General features: G+C 41.2%; 1 protein-coding gene across 3 annotated transcripts in view; it reads right to left on the bottom strand.

Moving 5' to 3' along the window:
• Positions 1-5,507: 5,507 nt before the first annotated feature.
• The window catches only part of sbf2 (SET binding factor 2), a 63,072-nt gene continuing 43,087 nt past the window's right edge, over positions 5,508-25,492 (bottom strand). For 2 of the 3 annotated variants that reach the window (XM_077587033.1, XM_077587049.1), the window contains 23 exons: positions 24,679-24,851; positions 24,370-24,443; positions 21,280-21,475; positions 20,828-20,955; positions 20,577-20,752; positions 20,139-20,272; positions 19,835-20,036; positions 19,573-19,769; positions 19,298-19,438; positions 17,768-17,851; positions 16,495-16,569; positions 14,198-14,379; positions 12,763-12,942; positions 12,410-12,511; positions 10,107-10,292; positions 8,892-9,018; positions 8,569-8,696; positions 8,196-8,420; positions 8,008-8,115; positions 7,410-7,600; positions 6,544-6,631; positions 6,342-6,473; positions 5,508-6,248 (listed from right to left, as the gene is read on the bottom strand). In XM_077587033.1, the coding sequence (XP_077443159.1) occupies positions 6,150-6,248; positions 6,342-6,473; positions 6,544-6,631; positions 7,410-7,600; positions 8,008-8,115; positions 8,196-8,420; positions 8,569-8,696; positions 8,892-9,018; positions 10,107-10,292; positions 12,410-12,511; positions 12,763-12,942; positions 14,198-14,379; positions 16,495-16,569; positions 17,768-17,851; positions 19,298-19,438; positions 19,573-19,769; positions 19,835-20,036; positions 20,139-20,272; positions 20,577-20,752; positions 20,828-20,955; positions 21,280-21,475; positions 24,370-24,443; positions 24,679-24,851 (3,328 nt within the window). In that variant the 3' untranslated portion in view covers positions 5,508-6,149. The remainder of the gene's footprint in view (positions 6,249-6,341; positions 6,474-6,543; positions 6,632-7,409; positions 7,601-8,007; positions 8,116-8,195; positions 8,421-8,568; positions 8,697-8,891; positions 9,019-10,106; positions 10,293-12,409; positions 12,512-12,762; positions 12,943-14,197; positions 14,380-16,494; positions 16,570-17,767; positions 17,852-19,297; positions 19,439-19,572; positions 19,770-19,834; positions 20,037-20,138; positions 20,273-20,576; positions 20,753-20,827; positions 20,956-21,279; positions 21,476-24,369; positions 24,444-24,678; positions 24,852-25,492) is intronic. The other variant, XM_077587041.1, reaches the window with a different exon arrangement.

Raw genomic sequence — 25,492 nt, 5'->3', positions numbered from 1 at the left:
TGCGCTTCCAACTTTCACAATCTCTGGAGCATTCCAAAGAAGAGAACATCTCCAGTTGCCACCAGAATAAATCCCCCGGAACAAATTCATTTGGATTCTTCTCCACCATCTCCTTGTCTGAAGTAATTGGGAACATTCTTCAAAATTGAAAAAAAAAAAATTCAGACAGATGGGTCGTTGACCCCGTGACCCTGTCATGGGGCTTAAGGTTTTTGAAACTTTTTAGCTGGAAGAAAAAAAATCTGCTTTTGCAGGCACATACGCTGTTTCTATCTAAAGTGAGGAAGTTACGTCAACAGGACAAAAAATAAGAATAAATAAAAGATGGACTTGAATGAAAACAAATTGATGGGGTAGAGAGGGGTAAGTACGTTGTAAACAGAAAAGTAATTTTATACAGAGTGAACTCCAATTTTTAGGTTTGTTAGGTACCTTATTTTGAGTATTCCCAACTCTTATTTTGAAGTCTGAGTAACGTGGACTTTGTCATTGACACTGAAATGTCTATTCTACAGTGGTGTGCCATCAGGGCCTTCAAGGCCTTCTCTGCTGGCCTAAGAAATATCTGAATCATATATTATATTTTGTCCATCAATACTTATGAAATAATTCCAAATTGTCTGTTAGCTTCCTTTCATTGCTTTCCCACTGGTTGCACTGCTTCCAGATGTGTTTTTCATATTGCCAGGGTCAGAAATCTGCCTCAAGGCCTTCACAATCCGTTCTGCAGGCTCTGCTGCATTAAACAAGCGTCGATAAGACTGTTGCTTTAACCAATCAGAATTCGATTTTGTGACACCAAGGCCTTCTCGCAGGCGTAGGGATATGTCTTTGCCTTCTCGCAGGCGTATATATTTGTAGTCAAGACTTTCCAATAATGACAAAGTTAAGTATGTCTGCTTCATGGTGTAGAGGTTCACTCACCTGCCTGCCATGTGGGCAGACAGGGTTCAAATCCCAGTTGGTAATTATTTTTCCCTTAAATAAAAACAACCGTGTGTAGTCCAGACTTTCCAATAATGACAGAGTAAAGTGTTGCCACTTCATGCAACCGTGTGTACTCAAGGGTTTCCAAAAACAACAAGGTACGGTGTGGCCACTTCATGGTGTAGAGGTTTGTTCACCTGACTGCCATGAGGGCAGCTGGGGTTCGAATCCCGGTCGGAAAACATTTTCCCTTAATTATTTCTATGAATGTGTGGTCAAGACTTTCCAATAATGACAAAGTAAGGTGTGGCCGCTTCATGGCGTAGAGGTTTGTTCACCTGACTGCCATGTGGGAGGCTGGGGTTCGAATCCCAGTTGGGAAACATTTTCCCTTAGTTGTTTCTATATATTTGTAGTCAAGACCTTCCAATAATGACAAAGTAAAGTGTGGCCGCTTCATGGCGTAGAGGTTTGTTCACCTGACTGCCATGTGGGAGGCTGGGGTTCGAATCCCAGTTGGGAAACATTTTCCCTTAGTTGTTTCTATATATTTGTAGTCAAGACCTTCCAATAATGACAAAGTAAAGTGTGGCCGCTTCATGGCGCAGAGGTTTGTTCACCTGACTGCCATGTGGGAGGCTGGGGTTCAAATCCCAGTTGGGAAACATTTTCCCTTAGTTGTTTCTATATATTTGTAGTCAAGACCTTCCAATAATGACAAAGGAAAGTGTGGCCACTTCATGGCCTAGAGGTTCGTTCACCTGACTGCCATGTGGGAGGCTGGGGTTCGAATCCTGGTGTTGTTTGACTGATCACTACACTATGTAGTTCAGTCTACGGATGATCATTTTTTCATTAAAATAAAGACTTAGTCATTTTTTTCAGCAAAACAATTTTTACCGGTCTCTACAGTACTGTAGAGAGAGAGAGAGAGAGAGAGAGAGAGAGATTTATGTATTAGAAACTGAAACTTTCAGAAGTCACTGTGGTCCAGTGGCAAAGACAATGGGTCAGAACTTCAGGTGGACTCGAGTTCAATTCCACTCTTTGCAATTCTCAAATTGTTTATTGAGGTAATGAAAAGGATAGATATAACTTCCAATCACATCATTTCAGATGTCACTGTGGTCCAGTGGCAAAGACAATGGGTCAGAACTTCAGGTGGACTCAAGTTCAAATCAGGAATGAGTTCAATTCCACTCTTTGCAATTCTCAAATTGTTTATTGAGGTAATGAAAAGGATAGATATAACTTCCAATCACATTGTTTCAGAAGTCACTGTGGTCCAGTGGCAAAGACAATGGGTCAGAACTTCAGGTGGACTCAAGTTCAAATCAGGAATGAGTTCAATTCCACTCTTTGCAATTCTCAAATTGTTTATTGAGGTAATGAAAAGGATAGATATAACTTCCAATCATATCATTTCAGAAGTTATGTGGTCCAGTGGTAAAGACAATGGGTCAGAACTTCAGGTGGACTCAAGTTCAAATCAGGAGTGAGTTCAATTCCACTCTTTGCAATTCTCAAATTGTTTATTTAGATAATGAAAAGGATAAATATAACTTCCAATCATGTATAGGCGGGCCGCCTCGTGGTGTAGTGGGTAAGTCACCTGCCTGCGACATGGGTGTCGAGGGTTCACGTCCCGGTGTCGCCAGTCAACGACTGTATGGTGTCGGCAGTCGGCCGAAGGCCGACTGTCGAACACCACCAGGAACCCCCCCTCCCAACTGTCTTCCGGTCAGCCGAAGGCTGACCGGAAATATTGTTTTGCTGAAAAAAATGACTAAGTCTTTATTTGAATGAAAAAAAGGATTACCCATTTACTGAACTACTAGTGTAGTGATTAGTCAAACGAGAGCGGGATTCGAACCCCATTTCCCACATGGCAGTCAAATCCAGTAACTTGAGGTCTGTCTGACCCATTGTCTTTGCCACTGGACCACAGTGACTTCTGAAATGAGATGATTGGAAGTTATATTTATCATTTTCATCACCTCAATAAACAATTTGAGATTTGCAAAGAGTGGACTTGAACTCACTCCAGATTTGAACTTGTGTCCAACTTCAATTTCAACCCATTGTTCTTGCCACTGGACCACAGTGTCTTCTGAAATGAAGTGATTGGAAGTTATATTTATCCTTTTCATTACCTCAATAAACAATTTGAGAATTGCAAAGAGTGGAATCAAACTCACTTCTGATTTGAACTTGAGTCCACCTGAAGTTCTGACCCATTGTCTTTGCCACTGCACGACAGTAAAGTTGGAAGTTGTATTTATCCTTTTCATTACCTCAATAAACAATTTGAGAATTGCAACAAGTGGAATTGAACTCACTCCTGATTCCCGCCTCATGTTCTGACCCAATGATTTTGCCAGTGGACCACAGCAACAACTCGAAGGTGAAGAATCAGAAGTCAGATTTATTCTCCGACTCTCTTAGCCTTACTTGCTATGTCATTTTTTAAAGAAAAAAAGCCTTACTATACTATGTCGTTATTTAAGAAAAGAAGCCTTACTATACAATATCGTTTTTTAAGAAAAAAAGGCTTCCTCTACTATGTCGTTTTTTAAGAAAAAAAGCCATACTATACTATGTCGTTTTTTAAAGGAAAAAAGCCATACTATACTATGTCGTTTTTTAGGAGGAAAAGCCATACTATACTATGTCGTTTTTTAGGGAAAAAGCCTTCCTCTACTATGTCGTTTTTCAAGAAAAAAAGCCATGCTATACTATGTCGTTTTTTTAGGGGAAAAAAGCCATACTATACTATGTCGTTTTTTTAGGAAAAAAAGCCTTACTATACTATGTCGTTTTTTAAGAAAAAAAGCCTTACTATACATGGTCTTATTTAAACAAAAAAGCCTTACTATACATGGTCATTTTTTAAGAAAAAAGCCTTACTATACATGGTCTTTTTTGTAAATAAAAAGCCTTACTATACGATGTCGTTTTTAAAGACAAAAAAGCCTTACTATACTGTGTCGTTTTTAAAGAAAATAAGCCTTACTATAATATGTCGTCTTTAAAGAAAAAAGCCTATTCTATGTTGTTTTTTTAAGAAAAAAGCCTTACTATACTATGTCGTTTTTTACAAAAAAAAGCCTTACAATACTATGTCGTTTTTTTAAAGAAAAAAGCCTTATAATACTAAAATGGAGAGAATATGTACAGTACTGTAGAGAGAGAGAGAGAGAGAGATTTATGTATTAGAAACTGGCCAAAAGAAGCGACCTAATGACGATTGCAGTTTTCTTCTTTTTTTCATCATAAATGATGCGGTAGCACTGTATGGCATCATTCAATTGATTTGCAAACTTTGTGCAACGTTCAATATTTGGGTCCTGCTGCTCGATCTTTCTGTTTATAAATGGTACTGACGGTCGAACGATTCAATGCCCGTGAAACGCTCACCACTCTCACGCGCATCAAGCTTCGTTATTATTGCCACTCGTTTCAAATGAAATGGCTTGCCTCTTCCTTGCAACTCCCTCAATAGAAGCCTTTAGCTTTTTACCAACCATATTCAATATTGGATGCATGAGATATTTAATGATACAAATGAAAAAGGTTCTTTGCACACTGGAGATACATTCACGCACTTCCGCATTGCAACGAAGAAGAAGGTAGATGCTGGGTGAGCTGAGCTCTCACAGTGCCAGGCGTCGGTATTAGCGGCGGAAAGAAGTACTACTCCGAAAAAGGCGCGAAATACAAAATTGGACTTGCGAACATTTTTGGACTTAAACGCAATTTGCAGACATGTTCGTATGTACCGTTGTTCGTAAGTTGAATGTTCGTAAGTAGGGGAGCGTCTGTATTGGGGATTTTAAATTTACGTAATATACAAGGGTGTAGGGCTTATTTAGATGAATAAATGCTATCAATCTTAATATTGATAATTTCATGTAGATTTGCCAAAACATTAAGGATTTCCTTATTTGTCAATCAAAAAATAATGACCATATTTTTTCCACAAAAAAAAGACCATGATGTATAGGCTTTTTTGTTTCAAAAATTTGAATTTTTCCTGGTAAAAAAGACCATCTATTTATGACAAAAATGACCATGTAAGACTATTTTTTTGTCTAAAAATAATAACCATGTATAGTAAATCTTTTATTTGTTAAAAAATTACCATGGCAATAGCAAAGCTATTTTTGTTTTAAAAAATACAATTTATAGCAAGGTTATTTTTAATTTTTTTTAAAAGCCCAAGTGTACTAAGGCTTTTTTTTCTCATAAAAAAATAAGTCTATGCATAGTAAGCCTTTTACTTGATTTTTGATGAATGACTATCCTTTGCAACTTTCATCTTGTAATATTACAGTAAGTTACGGAACATTACTTCTATCTCATAGCATTACGTAAAATTATGTAACAATACATTTTGCCTCAGATTATATATTATGTAATATTACAAATCTTATTACAAATCAATTGATCTTGTAATATTAGGACTTTTTTCGTTGTTACGACTTTGTTCTCGTAGACTTTTTGTTGTCTTCGTTTGGCCCTTAATTCTCCACCATTCATGTCAAACGACCTTTGTGAAATAGTGCAGTTAGAATTCAGTATTATATTTCAAGTATGTCTGATTTATTTCCAAAAAACAATTAGTGTCGGCACATACACGTAGCGTAAAAAAAAGTTTCCGATAACTTGGAATAGCTTCATTTTCTTTTAACAGAAGGATACACAGGTATTCACTTTTTTAAAACCTTTAAAAAAGACAGAGGCCACTCAGGTATTTGCACGTAAAAACAGATATTAGTCACATCAGGAAGGTTAGAAAAATTTTACAAAACCAAAAGGCAACACACATATTTACACACAATGAAAGCATTGGTAAAAAACAAACAAACAAAAAACAATAATTTACAAGCCCCGGGACGACGAGGTGAGGCCGTTGGGACGTTTAACAAAAACATTTAAATAGAACAATTTTAGGTCACTTTTGAACTGGATGTGCAAATTATTGATTTTTTTTCCTCTTCTTGTAACCGAGATTATTTGTAGTGTGAAGGAAAGCTCTGATAAAAGGGCACGCAAACGGCTTCTAAGTGCAACAAATTGCATGTTGTGCATCAAACACGAAGCAGCAGTAGGAACATCTCCTGGTAGGAAAATAGAACTTCTTTCACGTTACAAAACCGCGTCAAATTGCTCGCCGCGAAAGCGTCCGAGGGCGGGGGCGCCGTGACCTCGACGACGACGGTTCACGCGTCGGATATGCAGTTCTGGATCTTGTCCATCCACAGCTGAGCGCTAGCTGCGTCTGCCGCGCAGAAGTTGTACACGCGCTTGCTAGTCTTCAGCTAAACAAGTGGAGTGGAAACCAAAAAAAAAAAAACATTTTTTTGTTAACTTTTAACTCGACGTCCGGCGACTATAAATAAAGTGCAACTCACGTCAAAAAAGGCCTTTTCGCTGATGTGCTTGGGCGCCCCGGTGGTCGGTGGGGCGACCAGCACCGACTCCACTTCGGCCAACTCGATGTGACCCCGACAGTTGGTGTCCTCGCCGCTGTCGTAGTACCTCATCTGCGGAAATGGACGAGCGGCATCACAAACCCAGCAACGCCGTGCATCCTTCCGTCGGGGCCGACCGTACCTGGTGCTTGGTGACGTCCAGGACGAACCAGCGAGGCTTCCAACCTTTCAGCAGCGCTCCTCGTTTGTACAGGACCCCCTCAAATGACCTGCGGGTACGGGAAGACCGGTCAGCGTTTTCTTCCATTTTTCCCCATTTTTTTTTCTTTCATTTTTGGAATTTTCCATTTATTTTATATGTTTAAAATACTTACGTTTTGGGAATATATATAATTTGTGCATGTGAAAGTTAACATGCTGACATGCTTTTTGTTTTTTACTCTTACAATAATGCATTATTTTACAAAATGTAGTTTATTTTAATTTTAATAATCTCGATTAGTAATAACATAAACACAAATAAAGTTATTGACGGCGCTCGATGTCCAATTCAATTCTTTTTCATTATACATGTACTCACAAAAGCCTTGTACTAGCGGTCTTACGCAGTAAAGCGCTTTTAAAACTGTTATATGGCTCCAGATGAGTAACGCCTTATACTACTTGTAACAAGAAAACAAAATACAATTCCACTTTACTGACAACCAACCGCGTTCTCCCTCACAGTAACGAACGCAATTTGCTCTCAATAGTAAGGGGGGCTTCCCAAGATGGATGCAGCGCACGTTTTACATTGCGTTCCCACCGTGTCGAGGGGGGGCCAGCTGTGGGTTCATTGAAGACTTTCGCATATGTTCTTGAGATTTACACACGAGCTGGATCGTTTTAGCAAAGGGACACACGTGCACGCACGCAGTAAATAAATAAGGCATCAAGCCTCACGATTGGGGGGGTTCATGAGGGATTGTGATTCTTTTTCGCCATCAACATTCTTCGGCGCCGACCTAAGGCAATGGGCTCCGAAGCGAGGGAGGCTGGACGACCCACCTGTTCTCCTCGCTCTTGGGGGTGAACTGGTTGTAAAGAGTGGCCGCACGGCGGTTGATCCCGTTGGACGTGGCCGTGCCGCGGTCGCCCGCCAGGCCGCTGTCTGGCAGGTGCAGCATGGAGCGGCGCTGGAGAGCTTGAAGGCTGGATGTGGGAATCAGGCCGGAAATGGACAAGGATTGTTTGCAGAGCTGCCAAAGGGGACAAAGACACGAGATGAATATGGGGGGAGTGGCCTATAACACGTGCATAAATGCCTAACATTACTACCTAACAAATAAATGGCAAAATAGCAAAGAAAGTGGGTTCGCTTCCTAACATTGATACCTTAGTTCAGTCTACTCTTATCACATGGCTGAACAATTGCACACAGCATTTTATTTTACATTTTTTATGGTTTGTTAGCAAAGTATTCTCCTTTTGAGAACAAACAGAGGAGTTTACTATCCACACAGCCTGGTTAGAATGGCTTTTCTGTTCTTTAGTTCTGAGTAGCAGCATGGTTTGCTTCAAATGCTGCCATTTCCCAGTTTAAAAAAAGAAAGGGTCTAAAATCTAAACAAAAAAAGGCAAATGGGTGATGGATTGATTGACTTACACTTCCTTCTTGCTTAAAGTCCTCCTGGATGCAAATTAGGACTCTGTCCAAAGTGCTCTGCCACCTCTCGGGGGTCTGGTTCACTTCTCCCTCCAGCTTCTCGATGTCCTGCGGGATGTGACGAGCGGCGATTAAGCAAACAAAAAAAAGGAGCCACGAGAAATCCCGCCGACGTTCGGTCGTCTCACGGCGAGCAGCTTGGTGACGGCGTCGGGCTGAGCGCGGCTAACGCTGCTGTAGCAGGGCCACACGATCCTGCGCTTGCTGCCAGCGACGGTCTGCGGCTCCTCGGAAGCGTCCGACCTCGCCGCCGTCAGTCGCCAGTCGTAACACGGCCCCGTCGACAGCGTTTCGTCCGTGAAAAAATCCCATTTTTTGAGGTTAGGGATGGCGACCGACGGTTTGAGGATGAGCTAAAAAAAAAAATCACAAGTATCCGATAGTTGACGGGCCATTTTTTGTGGGGAATGATATGCTTTTTTTTTTTTTAAACAAGCTGAGGTTACGCTATTTCTATTCAAGACATGGAGACAATTCTTCCATATTTAAAACGGTGCTCACTTCGCTCTCTGAGGCATCATACAGATAATTGAAGAAGATTGGACTTCGGCGATGCATCCTGTTGATGCATTCCCAGATGCAGATGCCTTTCCTCGCCTGCTTGTCGCCCTTATCCTCAAATAACAGGCCTGTCAAGACGATAAGAGAAGAAGACGCTTTTGAGTAAGAAGAATGATTGCTTCCACAGATTGCATTCCTGGTATGGGAAGGACAGAATTTCAGATCGAGTCGATAGAGCCCAGTGTCCATTTAAGATAAATAACAATCAAAAGGCACTTATTAAAAACAATCCCTGCCGGTTTGGACGGCAGAAGAACTCTAACCGTGCTCCAGGCGCTCATAGTCCGAGTCCAACAGAAAGTTCTTGAAGCGATTGGAGATGTGGTGATAGGCCAGGAACTTGAGATAGTACTGGTTGAACTCAAACTCCACGGGATGCTGCATTAATATCTGAGAAGACGCACAAACGGACAAAGTTAGATGAAATGTTGTGGAAGAACACTACTCGTGATGTATATATCTAATTAAGTCACTCACAAGCGTGCGGCTATGCTAATTTTAAAAACTTCGAAAACACATTTTCCCCCTTTTTTTGTTTACATTTCATACAAAATTGGTATACTTTTATCATTTTCAAAGGGTTTTGGGAATCATCTGAGAACGTGTTGGAACAAATTAAAAGCTTCTACATGTAAAAAAGCGTCTCTATTTACGAAAAATCCAAGTTACGAAACCACTTTTGGAACAAATTAATTTTGTAAGTTGAGGTAACACTGTATATTATATCGGACAACATCGGAAATAACTAATGGTGGTCTTCTGAAGGGAAACTATGTCATGACCGCAAGATCCAAAGCTAGCTAGCCGGCATCTGCCGCCATTCTTCCCGGCCGGCAGCGTCAGTGACCGTCGCGTATTTGAAGCCACCTGGGTCCGCTGACGAAAACAACAGCTGTTTTGGACATGAGGCGCTTCTATTTTCAGCTCTTATCTGAAACCCCAGTGTTCCGAGCACTCCGGAGCCCCCCCCCCCGCGGGCCCCCCCCCGTCAACATCTGCCAAAACGAACCTTTCAGAAGACGAATGCCGAAAGTATGCGTTGATGTCAGTGGGCGTGCGCATTCATCCCCGATATTGTCTAAAGTAAGTGTTTGAGTGTGAAGCTCATATGTTTGCACTTGATTCTTAAAACCGGGGCTCCAAAAGCCCCACGCGAACACACGATCCTTCCTCTCAATCCCCCGAACGCTACTTTTTCTCCAAACGCGAAGAGATGCGAGATCACGCGAGCGGAGGCGGGCAGTTCTGCGGTCGATCAGCGGGTTCACGCGACATCTGGGCCGCAGCTTCGCCGGTGTAACGCGCAGTTGACGTTACACGTTCATCCTTGGGACTTGGAAGTGTAAAACTAAAGCAAATGTACATTCTTGCAATTGTTCCCTCCTTCGCCTCGGCGCACGGGACGAGCTCATGCAGAAGACGCGACTGTGGGGTCATTTAGAAAGCGGGAGTTCTGAGGCGAGGCGTTAAAAGCTCACCTGGTGCACGCAGTCTAGGAACTGCAGGAAGATGGGCGTGAAGCCACTGCCCTGACTGCTGGGACTTAGGTTGCTGCGCTGGCTAAACTTGTGGCCGAAGGAGAGCCACTCTTTCTCCAGCAGCACCTGAAATCCCTCCAGGGTGCGGTAGAAAGGATCGCTCAGCATCTGCACTACAGACACCACCTGAACAGATAAAATCAAACCGTAATTTGACAAAATGAGCGCCGGATTTTTACGTTGCAGGCCAGCCAAACTATGTGGAAAATTGTACAGTCTAAAAATACAGTATTAGAGATATACGAGAATAAAAATTGTTTATTCTCGTGTAGAACATTTTCTAAATCTGAAATAGCTGTGGACCCTGCCTGTCATTATGTGATAAAATAAACCCCCTGATGTTACTGGCACTTTTTAGGTCTTCAATACAGGTTGAAAGAAAACATTTGCCTTCTTTCTTCATATTCCGTGCATTTGTTAAGGGTGACATGTGCACTCTGTCGTAGTGAAATATCAATGCATTTATAGACCTAAAACATATGTTAAACTGTTCATAGTACTTTGGAACAGAATTATGGCATACAGTCATCCTTTAAAAACTGAATAAGACCTGCTTTCAACGACTCTGTTTGTTAAAAATAAAAAACAATTAAAAAGGCTTAAGTGAGGAGTGGTAATTCTAACCCAAAAAAATAAAACCAATTAGTATTTTAATAATTTTCTTGTCACTGCTCTTTTTTTGCATTCATTCATTGGCATACATATTTCATACAAAATTGGTATACCTTTAACATTTTTCCACGGTTTAGGATGTAGCGTTAAAGATCACGGAGGGAATGATGCAAACTCAACGTAAAACATCCTACTTGGGAAAAAAGCTACGAAACTACTTCTGGAACAAATTAATTTTGTGACTAGAGGTACCACTGTAATTGCAAACATGCCATTTCAGCATTTCATCCACTGAAGGCGCTCGGCATATTTGTCGTGCATGGCATACGTGCACGGCTTTCTCAAACTGATCCCGACGCCAAAGCCATCATCTGGTATCAATAACGCTTACATAACAGGCCAGTTAAATGCCGTCTCATTGGACTTGCCCAGACATGCAAAGTTTGGCGGGCCTTCCGCCCGTGTCACCTCCGATGCTACTAACGAGCCCTGACGTAGACGTGCAGAGAAGGGTCCGGGGGTGGGGGGTGCCGCCATTACTGAAACGTCCAACTTGGAGAAAGCCGCCGGCACCCTGGCGCAGATGCAAGCCACTAAGATTACAGGCAAACCACAGGCACAAAAATGAGGACTTGAGGGGAAAAAGAAAGAAATTGTGTTTCCTGTCTGCTGGGTGTCTGTGACCCGTGGAGAACAGTCATCAGAACATATGGACGCCACTTGCCATCGCAGCGTGGCCCTAATTGGAAACTCGCGAGATAAAGGTGGACACGAACCTGGCACGAAACAGCAGCCCGAAGGCTTTAGACACCCCGTAAACACTTTGATGACTGCACCCTTGTAAAGCAAACAAGGAAAACATGAGCAATGAATATGACGATACACCGACACGGAAAGGAACCTGACAAGTGTTTACACGACCTTGGAGAGATAATCAGAAAACTTTCGGATTGAATTTGGCGCTCATGGGTGACATGAGGCTTCAAAAAGTTCTTAGAATCTCTCTTTGCGGGATCGGTTCAATGGTGACACAATCGATTGGAAGATGAGCAGAGAAAACAAATTGATGAGTCATAGATGGGCTTTTGCAAAGTGGAGTCAGGCCCTTGGTACCTTTTGACTCATGGAGGGATTTGGGGGAACTTTTTGTTCTCTGTTTGGGAATGAGATACTGAAGAGAAAGCAAACCTTGGCATAAAAACAAAAGCAACACGAATGAGCTCAATCATTTTGGACACGGGCATTGTTGTCTGGCCCTTCCACATCCAGCTAGCTTCAACTTATGGTGGTCAACACGTCACGAAAAATCTGAAATATAAAGTCCTTCGATGTGCGACTTTGTGTTTCTGTCCCATTATGAAAAACAAATGCTCAAGTCACTTTGTTATTTTGAAATAATAAATATATAGATAGAAGATAGTCCTAATCTTTAAATAATGCCATATTTTATTCTGTTTCTATCGTGTTAAGGTATTTTTTTTCTCTATTCCACACTAGTGCTGGGCGATATTATATGATCAATTTTACTTTAAAAAAAAAGAGTGCTGAATGCTGATACATCTTAAATCAATGTACGGTAGGGCCATTTGGTGGGGGAAGTATAAGTTAAGGTGCAAGTGTAACTTTCTTACTTGAGCGGTGATGTCCCAGCCGTCCTCTAGACTGAGCAGCACAGATGAGCCGCTGTCCAGGAGCTCCACCAAGTTAAGAGCCAGCTGCAGGATCTTGTGAAGCTGTGAAAAATGGGAATAACAAGTATGTTTAGAGTAGCAGTAAATCCCTAAAAAAAATGTGGCGCCGTTGCGTCTTTTTAACTCATTGGGTGCTCTCAACTTCCAATTCACACAAGTTGGACATCTTGTAGTGACAAAACCAATTCAAATTTACAGCAGAAGGATGATAAGAGCCACCTGATTGGATATCTACCATGGCCAATGGCGCTGAAAGAGTTAACCATGAAGAATGTGTAAATATTGACATATACCTGCAAGATCCATTCCGAGTCCTCCAAGGCTTTGAGGAAGGAGTCCTCAGAGTCGGAGGAGGCATTGGCGCTGGGAGCGCACGCCCTCAGCAGCTTCTTAAAGGAGCTTTTCACCTGCCGCATGTCGGCAAAATCCACCGGCACCAGTTCGCAGTTCAGAGAAGTGTCCACTCTCAGGCCCTGACCAAATAGGACACAGCAATTTCCATTGAGCAAAAGCCAATATTGCACAAAAAAATACAGTGGTACCTCTACATACGAGCAGCTCTACTTACGAGATGCTTGAGATACGAGGAAAATTTCGAGCAAATAATTAGCTCTAGTACGAGAAAAAATTCGAGATGCAAGAAACCCAGGTGGCCATGACATGAGGTTGTTTCTGATTGTAAAGCACTGTCTTTTTGTCGCATCTCTTTCGTGTATAACAGATATCTAGGAGCACTGAACAATTTCTTCACACGAGTTTCTCCTACACATGGACCAGAAAACGCAAAAAGAGGGCTTTCTGGTTAATGAAGTATACTCGTGCACACAACACCGATAGCCAATGGCACCCTTTCTCAGAATAAAACTTCATTACCCACAATCAATACGTGGGTTGGCTGTTATTCCTTCCTTAGCCTGTTAGCTCCCGCAATCGCTCATTCAAGACTACTTCTCGTTGGCAAGTGGTCGTGTGTTATCCTATTGTGAGGACATTAATGTGCATCATTTTTGGAATATTTTGATGGGAATACAACAGCAAACAGCCCATCGATAGCGAACGTGAGGGTGGAGGCGTGGCAAACCGCTAACCCGGCCAGGAGAAGGTAAAAAAAAATTAAAACTAAATTAGAATTCAGTTTTGTGCAAAGTTACATTAAACGCATGTTTGAGTGTGTCTGTATATATTAATCCAAGTTAATTTAAAATTGTTTGTTCGGTTACGAGTGCGTTGCCGTGGATAAAAAGCCCCCGAAAAACAACCCGCCACCCCCCATCCCCCCCGCCTGCTTCTATGTCCGTCCGTCTGTGAACCCTCCGCGACTAATTTTAGTAATATTAAACACATTTTAGTACTATTAAACCACTCGTTATTTGTTACTTTGTCAATAGATGGTGAATTAGAACAAATAAAAATGTTGTTCCAATCCAATATCCTGTTTTTGGTGTTTTGTCAGAGGGTTGGAACGAATTAATTTGTTTTTAGTGCATTTCAATGGGAAACGTTTGCTCGAGTTACGAGAAGATCGACATACGAGCTCAGTCCCAGAACGAATTAAGATCGTATGTAGAGGTACCACTGTACATGTAGTTTTTAACTTTGATTTGTCTATTTTTGAAGTACGATGGAATGCTTTGTTTTTGCCACGCTTTTCTCATCGATTCTTGTAGCCTTCCATCCATTCCAGTTAAAATGTATTTGATGTCCATCTGTCCATGGCGGCGATCTTACCTTCAAATGTGACTTTTCGCCAAAGACGTAGAACGCGGCTTGCTGTTTGAGAAGCTGAGCCTGTAGACTGGCACTTCCTGCAGGGGGCGCCAAGTCCTTCCCCGCTAGTCTGGCGCCCACGTCCGCTGTGGAAACATGCTGACCGAGTCGGCTGCTGCTGGAGCGCAGGCTGGCCCACACGCCTGCAAACAAAGAAAAGGCGAAAACTCTCACCCCACGCGCACTCCTCTTAATTGACACACACGGGACCATTACAATGGCTGCGATGTGCGCATGCTGTCAAACAAACTAAGACTGAGTGATGAAGAACACATGCGGATGCAGTTTACATGCACAGCAGCATGGGGGGTTACGTAAACACCTTCATTCTTAAAATCCATCAGCAAAACAGTTGATGCCTTGATTCAGGATGGAAGATATTAGAAGCGGGACTTGACGGATGCTTTTTAGCGTGTCAACATTTAGACAAGCAGCTTCTCGGGAAAGGCTAGCATGCAAGGTCATTCAAACATCATGAACGACTGGAGGAAGGATATTTCCCTGTAATCCCTTTCGACCGTGGAAAGTTTCATTTCTGATTCGTGCTAGGATGTTGGCGCTTGATTCATTGCGAATGCATGCGGACAAAGGTTACGCTAAACAGAAAAGGGCTGCATCTATTTATTCCAGATGAGCAATTTGATATTAGGGTCTAACTAATAATCTCTCTTCTGGTTCAAGAAAAGTGTGTTTGATGGGTTTAAGGTCAGGGTTCTGAACTTCATCTGAACACAGCTTTACGAACCTTGAATAGAAAATCAGTTGGAGCCAAGGTAAAGTTATTATTTTGAATGAAAACGAATCAAATGACAACAACAATAAGCGTAAAAAAGTATTTTGTTAAGTAAAATAAATAAATAAAATCTAACGGCATCGCGTGTTCACAAAACAAACGGAATAAAATCAAAGAAATATCCTCCTCCATTTTTATTTATACACAAGTCAAAAGAAAAAAAATCAATTACATTTATTTATTTATTTTAATTATTTAGTGTTTTTAAGCACCCAGGTCTAAGAGGACTGCTATTTCATGTATGTTGTATGTATTCCATCCTATAAAATTACTTGAACATAATGAAGCGGTTTTTAAATTGTTTTTATTGTATTTTGGTATTTTTAAATGACAAATAATGCAAAGTATGAAGAACTAAACTAAAACTAATACTAAACTGGCAGCAAATTATCGTTGTCAGCTCTCCTGTTTCAGATGATTTGGTCGTCTACCACCGTCATTAACAGAGAAACATGATACTTCATGAAAAAACATTAAAGCTATATGAACAGTAGTAAATGCAAGATACGGTATATTTTTTTTCCTTGAATTATATTCGTAGACGTCAAAATAGATTTTGTTTAGCGTTTCATCTGTTTATCTTATCTTTATTTTGAAATAAATGACTGTATATTGCCACTTTGTCTTGCGTCATGACGTCACGGCGGCGCCACTTTGTCGTGACGTCATCGTGTAATTGTCGTCAACTTGCAGTTTCGTGCATGTCGTGTTTTTATGCGCATATAAGCCGTACCCTCGATTCAGTCATAATTTTTTTGTCCGACAAAAGCGGCTTTTTGCAAGTAAATACGGTAATATGCGTGGTTAGTGTAAAAACTGTTCATTTTTAAAACAACTGTGGTTTGTCGATTACCGTAAAAAGCAGCCAATATACCAAGTTTAACAGCTTAAAAAGGTGAAGAACGAGAATCTATTTGGTCGAACAACCCTCCACTAAATGAAACATCTGAAGCTGAGGCGTGAGACAGCCTGTAACTAATGAATAATGAAGAAATCCTACAAGCAATTGGTGTTTACAATCTTTCTGCTGCTCTGGGACTCCAATGAGTTATTTCTTTTGAATTACATTTGGACTTTATCTGGGCTGTCTTCGCTGAACTACGCGCACGGTCAGAGGTGCCTCATTTGATTTGATTCACGACGGCCTGCCAGGATAAACTGCTTCCTTCCCTCCGCAGTCTGCGCTTGGCTTCCGAGTGACCACAGCCGGCCTTGCTGAGCCAACATACTAGCTGCGGAAAAGAGGCCAGATCAGAGCGGCCAGTCGGGTTGGCGAAAAACCGCAGCTCCCGGAGGTGCATTTATTTCACTTCAGTGATGATTAGTCATTAGTGGCTCAGAGGGAGTTTGGAGCATGGCGATACGCCTGCGGTCTCGTTAGTTTGCCAGAGGAAAGATGGAGGTGTTAGATTGAAAACATAGCCCTGAGAGAGGGGGAGAAAAAAGCAAGGCATTTCCACTCTACCTTGGTTGTGGATTCTTTCCTTATTGGTAGCTTTTGCGTTCGAGTGAGTGAATAGTTTATCTCTGTACTCAAGCACTGTGTGGCGGTTGTGTGGAGGAGGAGGAGGGAGGTCATGATGAACATGAAAAATAATGTCAACATCATAAAAATATTCCAGCTCGACATACCGCACGCGGTCATGCACGTCCCGTTAAGAGTTACAGTTTGAGGTCAAAGATAGCAAAGTCCATTTAAGAACCTTGATATTTTGAAGATTAATGATATGAGCGGGCGGCATGCATGAAATGGCCATCATTGGTTATGACTGGTAAAGAGACAATGTATATGTTAGGTTGTACTCCACAAAAACACACGCGCAAACGCAGAGTAAAACTCAAATCCAAGAAATAAAAACCGAATTCCAAACAAGCTCCAAAGTAATCTCAAACGTGCACCCTCGCTCCATTCATCTCAACTTTGCTATGAGAGGTTTAAAAAAGGCACACAAGCAAAATGCTCTGGAATGCGCAGACATCTTTTGGAAAGGTCAAGCTGGCAATTTACAAGGAACTAATGTGGGAGCGGGGCGATTAATTGGATGTGGATTACGTGTCCCATCTACAGCAGCACTCGAGGTTACGGCCACCTTTGGAGCGGTCAGTCTGGATTTGGTAAAAGAACGTGCTGGGGGGACGAAGCGGCGTAATCAGCTGTTTCATAAGTTTGCAAATGCCAGAAAATGAGACCAATTAACTTTGGACTTTTTTTAGGCACCAATGCCTCTCTTCATCTCGGGGTTAATGCACTGTCAGCATTTTTTTAGTTTTACCTTCAATTTGTCCACCCAAAAAATCTGAATGTTCTTTCGCCCCTGACCCTGATGTGAAACCGTGACTAACTCCTCAAACATGCATCTACACTAAACAAAACATGAAGCGCTTCACATTCCTTCGCGATTACATTTACAGTAATATGTCTCTCAAAAGAGTTCAACGAAATAGCTGCCATTGACGGTGACAGGCGTCCAATCCATTTGAAAACGGAAGCATCTATCACCATCAATGGCATGGAAATTTAATAATTCACATTGGGACGTAATATGTCAAACTTTGACCGTATTTTGCTGTTTAATACCCCGGGTATATTAAAGGGCAGGGGTATATTAAATGGCGCACAAACGGGAGGCTCAAAAAAGCAAAAAAATCATTTAATATACCGGGGTATATTAAGCGGCAAAATACGGTACCTGTGAATGGAAAGCAACTTTATATTTCAAGCATTGTGTGACACATACCTCCTCTGGTAAAGCTGTTCGAAAATGGGATGTCTAAATGAACGGGAGCCATTTTCGGCATTCTGGATATTCTTCTTTCGCTCCCTGAGGGGACACACATCCGCATGATGCGAGAAGGAGAGTTATTTTCCATCAAGCACAAAAAGGGAAAAAAAAGTCCAAAGTTCACCTTTTGTCGACAAGTGAAAGAAACACTTAAACATAACATGTTTGGGCAGATATGTATTGCGATATTTGATGGTACATCTGCTCTTTGCTAGATTTTGAGAGTAGAAAAGATTGAATGAGTTAAAAGAAAATAAAAATAATGTAATCGCAGGTTAATTTCCAAACACGTAAAGCTTTGTCAAGCGCATAAATTTCTGGTCCAACGACGACAAACGTACAAATTAATGGCTACTGAAATCAAGAAATCTGGGAAATCCAAGTAAATGAGCATATTTCATTTAAAAAAGATACCATAATAAAAAACAAAGTGGGTTTGTGTTAGTATTCTGTATATAGTGGGCTAGTCTATCACCCACATAATTTTTTTGCTAAGGTTAGTACTTGAGTTTTGGACCTCTAATGATCATTTATTCTTTAGGTTCTTCCGCAAGAAGAAAAAGTTACATTATTTTGTCCATTTAAATGTTGGACTGTTACAAGGAAAGAAAGTCCTTAATCATCAGACGTTTCATGTTTACCCAGATAATTGCTTTATTCCCTCCCCATTGTTTTGAATTTAAATGCAATTAATTGCATAATTCTAACTCCTTGGATTATTCATTCACTAAAATTATTTTAATTGGAGAAAAAAAACACCTTTCGGGGACAACTCCGATTACGCAAAATGAATTACAAAGGCTCTAATTATTATTAGTTTTAATTGAGTTCTCACATGGATCCTTTAAAATTTAAGTAAAATTATTAATCAATACTGAAATGACCCTCACCATGGTTTCAGAGAAGTCTATAAAGATTAACGTCCTGTACTTCACGCATAACCTTTTATTGTACAATTTTCCTTCCAAATGCTCCTAAATATAATCTTAGGTGCTTCATTGTCACATGCACACACAATATAAAGGTATAAGCAACAACAAAATAACAAGGCTGCAATTTTGCCCTGTCAAAACAAAACTACTACTACTCTTTTCATGGCATAAAGTCACTTGACAAATTCAGGTCTGGTGGAAGCTCCACTTTGACCGATTCTAGCTATGATTCATTTTCAGGCCCCAGGCTGCAAGTTAGTGAGAATCATTCGTGAAACTCTCCTCGTTCAAATAGATTGCATACCTGTCAACCTCTGTCGATAACTGCCCTTATAAATGATTATGATTCCCCTTACAAACCCCCAAAAAACCTTACAAACACCGTACGACTCGTACGGTGTTTGTAAGGTTTTTTGGGGGTTTGTAAGGGGAATCATAATCATTTATAAGGGCAGTTATCGGCAGAGGTTGACAGGTATGATTGGATCGTTATTTCCGAATAAGACAGCCAATGAGTGAAGAGGAACCAGTGTGAATATATTCATTTATGTACCTGGTGAACGGCCTATGATGGAGCGGTTAGACAGGGTGCTGTGGCCGTTTGCCTTGAAGTAAATAGGTATGGAGTCCAATATTGCTTGTAGGTACTTCTCTTGTTCGAGGCTACTGGATGACTCGGAGGACGATGCAGGCGCTAGGTCACAAAACAGACCCCAGGTCACAAAACAGACCCCAAAAATCCTTATAAGAGGTTTTACACCTGGTTTCAATGTATTTAATATAAACAATTGCTGGAAAAGTCAAGCTAATGCTTGTGTAATCACATACCCGGTGAGGAGGGATTCTGTGACTTAAATAATCCCACCACACTTTTGCCATGGAATCCCCCTGAGCGCAGCAGCACAGCTTTGGTGCGAGGGTGCTTCCAACACACGACAGGCAGACGGTTGTGTCGGTAGCATCGTGCCACTTTGTGTAAACTGTTGTCTTGTATGGCCTGGGGAATCACTAAGAGTCCTGGATAACTGAAGCAGAAGCCCAAAAAAAAAATCAGAATCTGTCATTTGTGAAATATGGTAGTTGAGCTCACCTGCGACAAAGGGAATAAAGCCTGTTAACAGCCGTGATCCGGAACTGGTCGCCTGATTTGGAGCGGGACGAGCTGGCCGTGATGGTCCCCAAGCCCATTCGCTGGTAGTCACGAAAACACGACTGCTCCACCAGCTGCTCCATGGTGGACTTCTCGGACGTTCGCAGTGTACTGGTAGGCGGCGGCTCGCCATCATCCGATACTGGATAATAAGACCACAGACAAGGGAAAATTGACACGAGACTACAACTACAAGTTTGGTCGGAACGGCAGGAAATTGAGGATTTTTTTTTTCATGTCTCACTGGAAATGTCGTCTTCTTCGTGCCAATTCATTTTGCTGCCTCTGTCATTCCTTTTCAGTGTGGTCTGGCTACCCCGGCCCATTGTGATCTTGCTGGCTCTCTTGGCTCCCTTGACAATTGTTTTGGATAGTGTTCTGAAGCAACAAAAGAGTAAAAAGAATCTTCATTTGAAAGCTTTCACGCATGGCGTTGGTCCACTACTTCCATCTGAGCTAAAAAGTTAAGTGCAGAAAAAAAGTTGAGAAACAGCAGCATCTTTCTTCAACCTCCCAGTTACCCTTAGTCATGTTTGCACTTTTAATATTAAAAGGGACCGTCAATAAACTGTTAGTTGATCTACTTCCTTTAACAGGAGGCTTTGCAAATGTCACATATAATAATAATGGATTTGATCTTCATGAAGGGTCAATGGCAATAAATTAAATAATAACCACAAACCTAAAACCAGTGTTTCTTTCTTTTTGCTTTGGAAGAATAAGCTGAGGTTGAGTTTGCCCTGCAGCAAAGGCAAAGGAGCTGAAGATGGATGGTGGGTAACGGAGTCTTTGTAGGTGCTTCCTGAACATCTCCACCATCTCCGAGCTCACCTCTTCGTCAAAAGCCACCTTTATCAACTGTATCAAAAAAAAATAAACAATATAAGTGTGGTGCGTGTGGCATAAATATGAGGAAAGATGAAGTACAACAACCTGAAAGGATGCAGAGCGAAGTTGAAGGCCCTCCTGCATGTTTTGCTGCAGTTGGTTCTGGATGCTGATTTTTTTCTCCTTAGTCAACGTGGACACTGGGAAAGCTCTGATCACTGCCTGTTCCCCCACTGAACACACATGGACAATGGCAGTTGAAATCCAAAAATTGGGGGACATTTGGGGTTCAAAATTCCTGAAAAATAAATCTTTACGTTTCTGAATTTCTGCTAAAATTCATGAGTAGTTAATTTTTTTTATCAAAGGCTCGATTACAGTTAAGAGATAAATTGTACATTTGTATTGCATAATTTACCTGGTAAATACAATACAGTAACAGGGCTGAGAAACCATATTGATATGAACTTTATTCTTACGAGTAAAGCCAAGCGAGTTTAGCTAGGTGTAGTCTTGGGCCTTAAAACAAATCAGTAGGAGGTTTACAATGAACCTACCCAGTGGGTCATGGGGGATGCCTTTAAAGATGATGCGATAGGTGGTGAGGAAGAGGGCGCCCTCTGCTGGTAGGATGTGCGGGCCTCCCAGGAGGCCCCCAGTAGCCTCTTCCCTGCCATCGGGATCCAGAAGCACCCTCAACCCCTCGGACACAAACTCCTCGCCAGGAAGCAGCGCTGGACGTAGAATTTTTGGCTGATGGGGTGACATGTTCACAATTACATTCAGAAACAATGAGAAATATTTCTTTTTTTTCCTTCCCAGAGTCCATCTGTAAGAGTATATTGGTACCAAAAGATGAAAACCTTTAAAATCACAGCGCACTGATACACATTTCTCACATGCATGCCAACTTAAAAAAAAAATGTTTCCCGTTGTTTGAAAATAACCATAGTGGAATAGAACTCAACATGACAAGAACTCCGACTCATGAAATTACATTTTTTTTCTTTAAAAAAAGCACTCTTTTACACAAGCAATCTTGCATGCTAAATCAGGCTCATGTCTCCAATTGACGGCGAGAGACGTCTAATTCATTTTTCTGCCGGGCCCTCCGGTCAAAATAGGGTTAACTGAAGCAAATCAATACAGAACTGCAACTTATTCGACACACTAGCAACCAAAGAGGATAACAGCCTCATTCACAAAAACACGTACTTTGAAATGTATAGCACGTGAGGTGCCTGCTAGGTAAATATTATACAGCATGCAGGCATGTCACACTGACACACGATCCAGCTCGCAATGGGAACACAGCAGCCGTGGAACCAGTCTCATAACGCTGTCGTCAGTTTGACCGCCGCCGTTTTTGGAGAATGTAGGCCAATGACTTTCAACATAGCACTTCCAAATTGATCTGACACAGTAAACGCTACTTAAGACTTTTTCAAAATGTTTGGAAACAACAGGTGTTCAGGTACTTCCAGGTTGGCAGAAAGCGAGTGAACACCGCTAGCCGACTAGAGTGGAAAAGTAGCAGAAATATCTGTCTAAGATTTAATTTAAGACTAATTTCTGGACTATAAATCACACTTTTTTTTTCCATAGTCTGGCTGGACTTGTGAGTTATCCTTAGGTGAGACTCTTTATTTGTTGCTGTTTGTTTTCATGGTTTTCCCCGATGTTTTGTAAGCTTGTCTACAATGGCAACATCTTCTCATCGTTATGTGAACAAACCTATCCCAGCTCTCTGCTACTGCACTGAAATGCATCGTATACGTATTTGCTTGTTAGTTTCATGACCCTTCAGATTAAGGACTCAACATTTGAGTATCGTTAATAAATGGCTCATAAAACCAGATAAATCATAATTTCAAAATTTCTTTCAATTTAACATTTAAAGATTCATTCATTTATTTAGTTGCCCAAGGGAAACCATGGAGTTACACATGTTTTTTCCATTGGGGTTATCTATACTCATACATACTAAAAATTTATCACACAGGATTTAATGCTCTGTGACCAAACTTCCATGTCAGGTTTCTGGAAAGCTTATGCTCACAGGTGTAGCTCAAATGTTTGGCTGGTCTGACTGTGAGGAATTCAGCTAAACACAATGGCCAGCTTGCTAATACTATAGCACAAGGGTATCAGACTCATGTGGGCCGGACCATTTTAGATATAATATTTAGATTTTTTTTAATAAATGGATTAAATGAACTGGATTAAAGGGCCTGAATATTCCATTTTTTATAGATCTAAAACAATGTTTATTTTGGCTTTTTTAAAATATATTTTTAGATGTTACAAAATGATTTTTGAACTAAAAACACAGAAAAAAATGATTAAAAAATTACAATTATTGATTTAAAAGGAGCAAAATCAGGAAATTTAATATGCATCTATACTCTTCATTTTAATTTGATCCTAAAACTGAAAGTCGGCACTCATGATTTACTTTCTCGGGCCGCACAAAATGATGCCGCGGGCCAGATTTGGCCCCCGGGCCGCCACTTTAACACCTGTGCTATAGCATGCTATTCATTTCAGCGATCATCTGCTACCAACACATTGGCTGCCATTAATGGTGAAAGGATGTCTAATCCATTTGGACTGCATTAACCTTCCATTGGACGTCTATTGCCATCAATGGTCCTAAAACACGAGCATCAGTTCTTGTGACATCACGGTGAATATCTTTTGGTGTTCAAGTTCGTTATTCAAAATGTGTCAATAAAGGCCAATCCCACTCAGTGACTAAGTTAACAGCAACCACTTTGAGAATTCCCAAGTTTGCCTATTGCCGAGTAACCCTCGTTAAACCCCATCAGCTATTTTATAGAGGTATTGGATTGCATTGTAAAGCATTGTGGTTTTCCCTTCCACTATTACTAATACCACTGACTCGTCATGAGGCCGGTGCCACTGTTGTTTTGACATTTTTTAGTACACAGCATGCGACTTGCAATTCCAGCTAGGAATGAGCCACAAAGTTCAGCAGACAGCTCACCACAGCTTCCAGGTTGGTCTCAAGGCAGAACTGCGATGCTGTTTGTCTGTGTGTATGAGTGCGTGTAACAAGGATTACTATGTGCTGGCAAGCACAATAAAAGCACAGCAGGGTTCAAAATAACAAGTAAGATATTGCATTAAATGCACTTGGAAAATTTGGAAATCTTCCATTTGATGCACACGAGCAGGAAAAGAAATTAAAACCTGAAGATGGGAATTGGATGCTGCAGTGTATAAAAAAAGGTCGACATTTGAAGTTTGAATGGCAAATTTCAAAATTTAACTTTCTTTTATCATTTTTGAACTTCAGCTGAAATGGTTCTAAAATCAATGCATTGTAAAGGTTAAAAGCAATAAAGAATTAGAGAAAATCCAGACCAGATGCTTTCAAATATTATGAATGAATCTAAGAATATTCACTGTTAAAACCTCTGGACAAATTTTAGCTAAACAGTGTCTGTTAACAATGATTTGATGATCAAAATGGTTGATTAATTTGATAATTGATAGTTGTTGAATTGTGAATTGTGGCAGTTTTGAACAGTCTTTGAAGGAGCGATTCGGAAGCACATTCCACTGCTTATTCACAAGTATAACTACATAAGCTCCAAATATCTAGCCATTAGCATTTCACACACCTTCTGAATGGGCGGTAACCTCCTGCTCTCCCTGTGAACTGCCTCTAGAGCCTCCATCTGCATAGCGACGACGCCTGTGGGTCAGAAGATGAGGTTACCTGGTGTCCGTACAGAGAAACACATGGGCTCACACAGATTCACACAACTAGCGTGTGTGTATTTCGAGGTTTTAAGGCCATTTAACATGTCAGGAGTTAATCAGCTCAGAGGCTGGCGTTGCTGAGAATACGCACAAGCAGGAGTTACTCTGCACAAAGCTGATGGGAATTAGGACAGCAGATGCGTGAATGAACACCGCAAGTGAAGTACCTGGGATCATGCTGTGGAGGTTCTTGATGTGCTCCTGGGTTACTCCGCTCTCAGTGCACACTTTGTCGATGAATCGTGCCACGAATCTGACCACAGAGTTGGCCACGTCGCTGGTCTCAGAGTCCTCAAAACCGCTTTCCGTGTCGAAGCTCTCGGCGACGCTGCCGGCGATGCTATTGATGAGAAACGCACGAATGTGTAAAAGGCAGAGACAAAGCTAGAGCTGCGGGTGAGCAGCGAGGCTGGCACACGCAACGTGTTGATGCTAGAGAATGTTTCACACATGAATCCTCACAAGCAGGTGGCAGTATCCGAAAGTCATTGGTGAAAAGCAATCATCTGAAGCTACAATGATAAGGGGGAGGGAAAAATCAAAGAAAATGACTACACACAATTTTGCAGCTGTTGTCTCAAATCAACAAGTCGCAAATAATAAAGAATGTTACATCTTGAGTCGCTTTTGATGATAGCAAAGCTAAATTTGGATGAAAAAAAATGGAGAACGCTGTGTTCCTTTGAGGGATTTTGGCAACAACTGTGAAGAAAATATTTACATCGCAGCGCACAGCAAGAGAAATCACAGCTATTTTGTTTTGTTTGAGTACTGACAGCACAATTAATGACACCCAAAGGGTTTCAAGACTGATTATTTTGTGTAATAGCAACATCCTGAAAGCACCTTAAGATTAAATGCACACCAGATATACAGTAGAACAGAATGGGGTTGCTAGTCACAAGGGTTGGTTGACACATTTGCCCACTAGATGACAATGTTGCACAATATTGCTTTTGAAATGATCCAACAGCAACAATT

The sequence above is a fragment of the Stigmatopora argus genome, chromosome 2 (genome assembly GCF_051989625.1).
Source record: "Stigmatopora argus isolate UIUO_Sarg chromosome 2, RoL_Sarg_1.0, whole genome shotgun sequence".
In the NCBI taxonomy this organism is placed as follows: Eukaryota; Metazoa; Chordata; class Actinopteri; order Syngnathiformes; family Syngnathidae; genus Stigmatopora; species Stigmatopora argus.
This window is presented reverse-complemented; position numbering and strand designations above follow the sequence as displayed.